Source organism: Sceloporus occidentalis, unplaced genomic scaffold (genome assembly GCF_023333645.1).
Source record: "Sceloporus occidentalis isolate IW3139 unplaced genomic scaffold, rSceOcc1.0.p SCAF_26, whole genome shotgun sequence".
Taxonomy (NCBI): domain Eukaryota; kingdom Metazoa; phylum Chordata; class Lepidosauria; order Squamata; family Phrynosomatidae; genus Sceloporus; species Sceloporus occidentalis.
The window spans coordinates 14,370,244-14,379,099 of NW_028317006.1; the positions used below are offsets into that span (position 1 = coordinate 14,370,244).

At 42.0% G+C, this 8,856-nt stretch overlaps 1 protein-coding gene across 1 annotated transcript; it reads left to right on the forward strand.

Moving 5' to 3' along the window:
- Positions 1-987: 987 nt before the first annotated feature.
- On the forward strand, positions 988-8,462 carry LOC149300232 (putative ATP-dependent RNA helicase DDX56). The gene is made up of 14 exons (XM_089485666.1): positions 988-1,038; positions 1,764-1,925; positions 2,473-2,627; positions 2,719-2,889; positions 3,279-3,369; positions 3,761-4,002; positions 4,480-4,611; positions 4,894-5,007; positions 5,254-5,348; positions 5,896-5,972; positions 6,108-6,197; positions 7,338-7,443; positions 7,909-8,009; positions 8,373-8,462. The coding sequence occupies exons 1-14, from the start codon at positions 988-990 to the stop codon at positions 8,460-8,462; spliced, it is 1,677 nt and encodes a 558-aa protein (XP_089341792.1).
- Positions 8,463-8,856: the final 394 nt, after the last annotated feature.

Below are 8,856 nucleotides of genomic sequence, written 5' to 3' on the forward strand. Positions count from 1 at the left end.
TTCGTCATCCTATTGTATAGATATTTGAGGTTCTTTACTATATTTAAGGATTCCAGACCTACTCTCTACAATTTAACAAATGCTATCTGTAAGTACAGTCATCGTCACTGGTATGGCATGTCAACTATTAAAACTATTCACTATAAAATACTTGAGCAGATATACACTTTTTTTAAAAAAAAATTCCCTCAGGCATACTGTTCTGTTCCTCTTCCTCTACAGGGAAGTTTTCTTGTTTACGTTTTTTATTACCTTATAACGTTACGATGTAACTGAGATACATGCTTATCAAGATGGTTTCAATTTTCAATGTAATGACAGCTGCGACTGTCTTGGTTTGATCATAACTGACAGCTGTGTCTGTCTCCCATGTATTACTATTGGTGTTATTTGTACTTCTTATTTCTTTGAAAATTAATAAAAAACTATTGAAAGTAAAAGGTATCAACTTCTACCAAAGACGCGAGTTTCTCATGGGTTAATAACGTTAAACTGGGTTTTTTAAACTACAACCCTGCAAGATCTTTTTGGTAGTCACTATGCTGGCTGGGAATTGTGGGAGTTATTATTCAATAGCTGCTGGCTAACGTCATTGCTAACGCCTAAAAACGGCCAAGCAGTGACCAATACAACATCCTCTACTGCCCTGCCGTCTTAAACTACAACTCCCGTAACCCCCTTTGCAGTTGCGGTTAGGCAACGTAGCCTTACCGAGAATCATGGGAGTTGTAGTTCCGCGCTCTGATTATATTTTACGCGTTGTTTTCTCAGATATTTCTATAAGTGAAAAACGTGTAGCGAGTCTCCGGTTTAAATGCATTTGCAGCCAAATATTCTGATTTTGAAACATTTAACATGACGACGGCTCTGCTTGATTGCGCAGCGGACATACCCTGTGCCAGTCCCACTCTATGATGGTTGTTGGCGCCGCTCTTTCCTGTGCTCCCGTCTCTGTGGTTTTCAGTCCGCCAAGTGACACACGTGTAGATGGCTGCCTTACGGTTCCACGAGCTGGGGCTGGACGATCGGCTGCTGAAGGTGAGTGGAGACCAGATACCGACACCACAACGGGTTATATGTGACAGTTATTTGCTTTAGAGGTTGTATCGTACCCTGACAGTGGTATATATACACTGCGCTGCTATATGAAAGGGTTTCTATTACATCCTGTTTTGGATTATGGTAAACTAACTAGAACTATTCATCTGTTTATGGTTTCTGAACTGAATTTGTAATCATTGCTGTAAGTGTACCCTTGGCAATGCTACTAACTTCAGGACCACAGGGATCAAGGGTGCTCTGGCTTCTAAAGTGCTAGTCCTGGCCCTTAAGGAAGTATTTTTCTCCTGTTTCCTGAGATACACCATCAGAGTCACACCGAGGTCCCCCATGCTGTGCGACGACACACGTGTGTTTTCTGCACAATCATAGATCTAAGGTGTTTATTTTTAATGGCAGAGTAATGGTGATCATCGCACGATTGGTGAGCTTGCACATGTAACGAACGTTGTGCTAAAATGCGCGGTTGCCTCCTATTGAACGAGGTGTGCCGATGTCATCTTCTTGAACCGCACTTCTGCTATTAAAAGATATACAAAGATCCAACCAATCGCCAGAATAAATAAGTCACTCTGTCAGAGGACCCATAGATAATGCCGCACTCTAATGTACGCATTAGATTCTGTGAGACATTCCAAGTGTGTCCAGAAAGAATTAGACTTTGTTGAAATGTGTTGTATTTGTTTTGTCTGGTTTGTCCGCAGGCCGTTGCTGACCTAGGATGGGCCAAGCCAACTCTAATCCAGGAGAAGGCCATTCCCTTGGCCCTGGAAGGGAAAGACCTCCTGGCCCGGGCAAGGACAGGCTCGGGAAAGACTGCAGCCTATCTAATTCCGATAATCCAGAACCTTCTTCAATCCAAAATGGTATGTTGAATAGTGGCGCTACCTGTGAAAATGGGCTTTATCAATGAATCATGCAAAGTCTATTACAAAGCACTTTAATACGTTTTTTTTTGCTCAATATAGACAACTTAATCTTTAGCCATTGGATGTCTGAGCTATAGAGTGCAGTAAATCCTTTACACAACACTTCTACTCAAGGCATTTAAATTAATACAATCCATTTTTTATGGTTAACTTTGGGCAATTGGTTCTGTTGTCCGTTCTACCGTGTAAATTAGTGAAACTAACATGCTTCTAGTATGTGCTGTGTGTGTGAATGAATGTAAGATTGTTTCTGTAGCTCTACTTGCTGCTCATTGTGCAAAGGACACAAGTATCAAAGCAAACGTTGTATCTGTGCTTTTCTGTTTAACTTGATTCTAAACCACCTAATAGATTGTAAGCTCATGAGAGCAGGGTCCTCCCTGTCTTCTGTACCAGTAAGTCTCATGTTTATTTCTTCTCATTGTGACTGCGCTACAGAATCTGCTTCACTTCTAAGTAAAAATGAATCTCTCTGTCTCCTTAGACTGTGTCGGAACAAGCAGTCAGGGTTCTGATTCTGGTTCCTACCAAGGAGTTGGGCCAACAAGTTCAGCAGATGGTCCGGCAGCTGACATCGTACTGCGCACGTGATGTCAGAGTTGCAGACATCTCTGGTCAGGCCGACATATCCGCTCAAAGGTATGATTTGAGGCTGAGAGTGGCCCGTATACATAAGCCACACATGCGGCTGTTCCAGACACCTCTAATGTTTCCCCAATCTGCTGTGTAGGCCTGTCCTGATGGAGAAGCCAGACATTGTGGTGGGAACCCCGTCGCGTGTTCTTTGTCACATGAATCAACAGACGCTATGTGTACGTGATACTCTGCAAGCACTGGTGATAGATGAAGCTGATCTTGTATTCTCATTTGGATTTGAGGAGGACTTGAAAAACTTGTTGTGGTGAGTAAGGAACTGTTGGACCTTTCGGGTAGCAAGGATATTTTAGGAAAGAGGGAGGCACTCATAGAGTCCCTTTTTGATTATTAGCACTGCATATGTGACGGTGACATTTAAATGTACATTACATTCAAACAATTACACAAAAATAAAATAGAGGGGTCGCATGATGGGGAAAACATGCTTATAAAAAAATGTATAATGGCAGGGCCATCAGCAAGACCATTCTTTGGTTACTATGGTGGCAAGATTTCTTTGGACTTGAATTGCTCTATGTATATAACCCCTAGTATTTGCATACAGTACGTTATACCTTGTTAAAGTTGCTATATTATAAAAGTTTAAGGTTTTTAATGTTCTGTAACCCCTGAATCCCCATGTTCTGATTTCAGCCAGTTCCCCAAGATCTTCCAGTCTTTTCTTATGTCGGCCACCTTCAATGAGGATGTCCAGGCGCTTAAGGAGCTGGTTCTGCATAATCCGGTGAGTTTCAGTCTGGAGTTAACCTTTTGTATATTGTTCAGTATTACCCTCATTATATGGCTTGTTGGCTTTGTGGTTGTTACAGCCTTGATATTTAATGTTTCTGGGCAGGGCCAGGTGTATTATTGTAGAGTGGGTACCTGCAGAGGCTGTTTTGTTCTTTTATTGCCTAGCTGGGGCAGATGAGAGCCTATATTAGGCTCCAATTGATCCTTGGGGCAGGAGTAGATCATCGTTTTGCGCAGAAGATTGGGCTAGTAGTCCTCTTATGTCATGTCTCGTATCTGCTTTTTGTATTTTATTGTGGCATATACCCTTAGTTTTTTTTTCCAGGTCAAACCACTCCTTTTTCATTTTTTTGCTTGTTTAAAACCTTCCATATCTTCTTTAGGTAACACTTAAACTAGAGGAGTCCCAGCTACCCGACAGCTCCCAGCTCACCCAGTATCAGATCCAATGTGACGAAGAGGACAAGTTCCTGCTGCTCTATACCTTGTTAAAGTTGTCTCTTGTCCGCGGGAAAACAATTATATTTGTAAATGAGGTTGAGCGGAGTTATCGGCTAAAACTCTTCCTGGAACAGTTCAGTATCCCGGCCTGTGTGCTGAACTCCGAGCTTCCGGTGCAGTCGAGGTAGGAAACCAGTGATGTGCTTGAGGTTTTAGAATTGCCCCGCAATAGCAGCAAATTGCCCAGAAAGCCAACTACCCTGTGCAAAAGGGCATAGAATCTACATATGCGCTATTAAGATGTTATCGACCTTGTCTTCTACTGGACTGCAAAAATATTGGATCTTTTTTTTTAGCAAATACATTGTGCACAGTGGAGATTATTAACGTAATCTGTTTCTGGATGAGTAAAATGAAAAATGTAAAATGAAGATGCATTTAATGTAAATATACACGTCAAGTGCCGACCTAGGTAGATAATGCAGAGTTGTCTTAGATGTATTGGTTTGCACCTTAACAGTAAGTCTCTGCTGGTATTAAATGAATAGCAATGGCCCCCTTTTTTTTGTTAAATACACAAGTTACACTCCTCCTTAGGCTTTAAAATGTGGTGCTTTTCTCGGGAGAGCAAATATCAGGCATAACATTTTTGTTCTTGTAGGTGTCACATCATTGGGCAGTTTAATCAGGGATTCTACGATTATATTATCGCGACGGACGAACATTCATTATCAGAGCCGACTGGAGGAGGGAGAAATCAAGAAAAGAAGAAGAAAGGAGGAAAGGCAGAAAAGTGAGACCCATGCCCAGTTAAATCTAAATCTAGCTTTCTACCCCAAACACACTTTGCTATTGACATCACCCATGGTCTGCCTGGCTACTTAACCCCGGCTATCCTCGTAACATTTGCTTTAACTCTTATTCCTAAACAATACATTTCTGGGTAAACCTTGTGTTCCTCTGACTCTGCTCACCGCTGTTTCACTATCCCGCTGCCCTCCTGTCCACATTCTTGCGGTGATCCTGCTGTAGCTCTCATTTCTTCTGATTTCCTAAGCCGTTCTCTTTATTCTAGGGCTCAGAGTAATGAGTATGGTGTGTCCCGAGGCATTGACTTTCAGAATGTTACCACAGTATTGAACTTTGACTTCCCGCAGTCTGTTGACTCCTACATCCACCGTGCTGGAAGGTACGTGCGATGGAGGCTTCCAGAGGGACCTCCTGTCTTCTTAAGTGTGATATTGTGAACTCCTTTTGTCTCTTTATTCCTGCCCTTGGCCATACAACCCTATCAGCCCCTGTACGTTCCTCTCAACCAAAACCTTCAACAATTAGGATTTCTTTCCATCTGTCCTTGTATCGCAGGGTCTGGGTACCCCATTTATCAGTTCCGTCCTCTTCTTTTCCTAATTTTAGCATTTGGTGTTGGTTTCAGGACTGCCCGTGCTAATAACCCTGGAGTGGTTCTGACTTTTGTGTCCCATACGGAGCTCCACCTGTTGTCTGAGATCGAGGAAGCTCTGGGAGGAGGTAAGTTGGGAGAAAAAAAATTAACGTATATTTCTGAAAATGGCAAAGTAGAATAATCCATCTCCCTGAAAATCATTGTATGAATCAATACGAGCATATAAGAGCTTCCATTCATTTTTATAAACCTGGAGACTATGTACGCACAATGAATGCGACTTTCTCGGCGACGGATAAGGAGCCGCTAATGCACCACTATTTAATGAATCCATTTAATTATGGGGTAGTTAACAAGCGTGTAAAAAAAACTACACGTACATCGTGAGTCAAGGAGAAAGGGTTAACTATATAGTAATTATCGATATGCTCAGTTGTCCATGTTCTAAGTTTATTAATTTGGGCAACTTCATCTTATAAGGCACTGGTTCCTAATTGTATCTGGAAGGGCGCCTAGAGTGCTATCCGCCTATAGAGACTTTGCTATAACCATTTCTGTCTCTCATCCCTCCTTTAAACAGCGATACATCCAATGGCTTGTCCTGTCTCGGGTATAAAGCACTAGTCTTTATTATTTAATTTTATTGGGTTTTTTGGGGGGGTTTTTTCTCAGATGGCCCGGAGAAGTGCGCCCTGAGGCCGTATCGCTTCCGCATGGAGGAAGTGGAAGGATTTCGGTACCGCTGCCGGGTATGTATGAGTTGCAAAGGGTTAATAACGGGCTGAGCGCTGCTAGTATCTGTATTTAATGTCTATTTAAAAGGGATTGTAGTCCCTATTCTGCCGGTATTGGGATTTTGATTTGTATGTGATCTGTCCGGATAGGATGCCATGAGGTCGGTAACAAAACAATCCATAAAGGAAGCTCGTCTTAAAGAGATCAAGGAAGAACTGCTTAACTCTGAAAAACTTAAGGTTAGTAAATTGATGTAGTAAATCATTATTGAAATTGTTAGTTTACTTAACGCTAGATTTGAGATGCGTTGGCTACTGTTCATGCAGGTGGGTAGAGGTGTGATAAAACATTTCGAATCACTGTGTATTGGACAAGGCCAACCTTGGTGAGTTTTTTTTTTTTTCCCCTCCCCACGCTGTGAGCTTACTATTGTGGTCACAATCCAGCCATTGTACGCGCTTTTAACGCATATGATAGATGAGTGGTCCCACTTGATTTTATTTTGAGCCCATTGAGCAGCAACACACCAAGGAGCCCGATCACCCTAGAGCGAGATCTGCAGCTGGATACTCCAGGATGCGTCGCTGCCTCTCAACAAATGGAATACTGTGCCTTAATAATAATACCCTGCAAGACAGAATATGTCAGTCTGTACAGAGGGTAAATGTGAGCGCACCCAAGGATACCGCGTACTGTGACTTAGATACTCTGCATGTGCGTCGCACTCTGACCTTTCACATATCGGATAATAAATCGCACCTTTGTGCTTCCCTAAGTTTTACTCCATGGTGACAGATAGGATAATCAGTTCTATATGAGGCCCCATCAGGACTACGGAAAAAAATGACCTTGGTCCGCTTGGTTTGCGGTGCGGGTGTCTGCGATCCAGGAACAGCGACTGGCAGGAGCCCAGCAATTAGTTCTTTCTGTGCTGGCCATAAGAATAGCAGCAATAAATAAAATTACTTGGAGGATGTGTCGTCAAATAGCACGCTATAAAAACTTTTTTTTCTTTCTTTCCTTCAATGTATGTGTGTCCTTCACCCAAAGCCTGGTAATTCTGTTTATTCAGGGCGTTTAGGATTTAGACTTATTTTGTGTTATGTTATAAATCAGCTCTGCTATTTTTGGCCAGTGTTCAGAAATTATAGTAAAATAGTTTCTAACGCTGTATTTAATAATTTGCCCTTACTTGATCTATTTTTTCTAATTATTAATCTTAGCCTAAAATCTGTTTTAAATACATGCTAAAATTCAACTCGGATGTACTGATGTGTGGTGCTTTAAGCTGATATAATTATGTATACGATCTCTGTTTTACTTTTAAATCTGCTTCAAATATATATATAATATAAAAAAATTTTTTTCCTCTTCTACAGACATATTTTGAGGACAATCCTCGAGATTTTAACCTACTCCGCCATGATAAACCTCTCCATCCTGCAGTCGTAAAACCCCACCTTAAGAATGTTCCGGATTACCTGAGTATGTCCTGGCAAATGCTGAAATAGACTTTCACTTACCCGTATCTGCCCCCCCCATCCCATACATACTGTACAGACATACATATACTGTGCTGTGCATGTGTTGATGTACTACCTGCCCGAACCAGTAGGTGTCGCTGTGTTTATAAGAATATGGTTCCTGCGGGTTTTACTCTGTATGACTGTCTCTAGGTGTCGGTGCGGCCGACGGTCACATTGTTCTCTTCTGTGTGTTTTGCCCCTGTACATGTATCACAGTTAATGTATATGATGGTGTTGCTGTGTGCCCACATTCTTGGATGCCCGCTATTTCTGTAAACCCGTATACCGTTGCTACTATACAATTACTGCTTTATATAGCGCCATCATATTCCCTTTTTTCCCCAGCTTCCCGGCTCATAGCCTTGTTAATAGCCCATTGCCCTCTAACCCTTTATTACACTCTTTGCTCCTCTTCTCTCCTCAGTCCCCCCCAGCCTTCGCACCATTGCCGATCCTCTGAACCTGAAAAGAAAGCGAAGGAAAATGAAACCCGCGATATCTAGATTCCAGGAGACCAGGTCGAAGGTAGAAATATCCTGCTCTTATTTGTCCCCTAAAAACACTAAATTTTAAGATTGGCAGTTCCTATGAACCATAAAGAGTTAAAAGAATAATTTCTGGGAGAGGTCTGAGTGTCCAAAGGTAGTATGAATGGTATCTAATGCTGCATTAAATGGTTTAATCGGGCGCCATCTTTGAAAGCTCGCTCTATTTAATCTTCAGCCTTCAGTTGTAGCTCCCTGGATTTAGATTTAGTGACAATCGCCTCTCTCAAACAGCAAAAATATTCTTATAGAGAAATTGTAACTGTGCCCCAGTTTGTTGTTTGTTTTTTTTTGGACAATGAATTATAATTTACCTGACGTTTCCACATTTCTCTATTTTCAGTTCTCGAGGCCAACGAACCCGCTGCGAAGCTTCAAATACACGCAGAGCAGTAGAAGAAAAGGTCCTCGCAAAGGGGCAGAGGCATCGTGAATTACGGGGGTGGCTTAAACAATCTTACTACAGAATTTCGTACTATACACAACTCTAGGATGAGAAAAGGGTTTGGGGCCAACAGATATGGTGTTAAATGGACAAGCTGGGATAAGTTTGGCTGTTGAGAGGACTCTGCATCCATTGCCCTGTACTGCCACTTAAGACTGATGCTGTCATAAAAAACAACAACCTGATCTCTTATGGTGTATATAGACATGTTTATTCCTCCCCACTTGTCCTAGTGCCCAGGTTTAGTATCAGGCGATCACATCCACAATAAGTTCTCTGTAAATAGCCTGATATTTATTTCTGAGAATGATGCTGTGACCTCATGCTCTGGTTTTCTTCCCCATTTGTGGTCCTTCACAGTGACCCTTTTCAATCCTGGAGG

Excerpts from the sequence above, each read along its gene's own strand:
- LOC149300232 (XM_089485666.1), top strand. The coding sequence starts at position 988 with ATGGCTGCCTTACGGTTCCACGAGCTGGGGCTGGACGATCGGCTGCTG. Across the intron at positions 1,926-2,472 it reads ACCTTCTTCAATCCAAAATG|ACTGTGTCGGAACAAGCAGT; the intron begins GTATGTTGAATA and ends CTGTCTCCTTAG. Across the intron at positions 5,973-6,107 it reads GATTTCGGTACCGCTGCCGG|GATGCCATGAGGTCGGTAAC; the intron begins GTATGTATGAGT and ends CTGTCCGGATAG.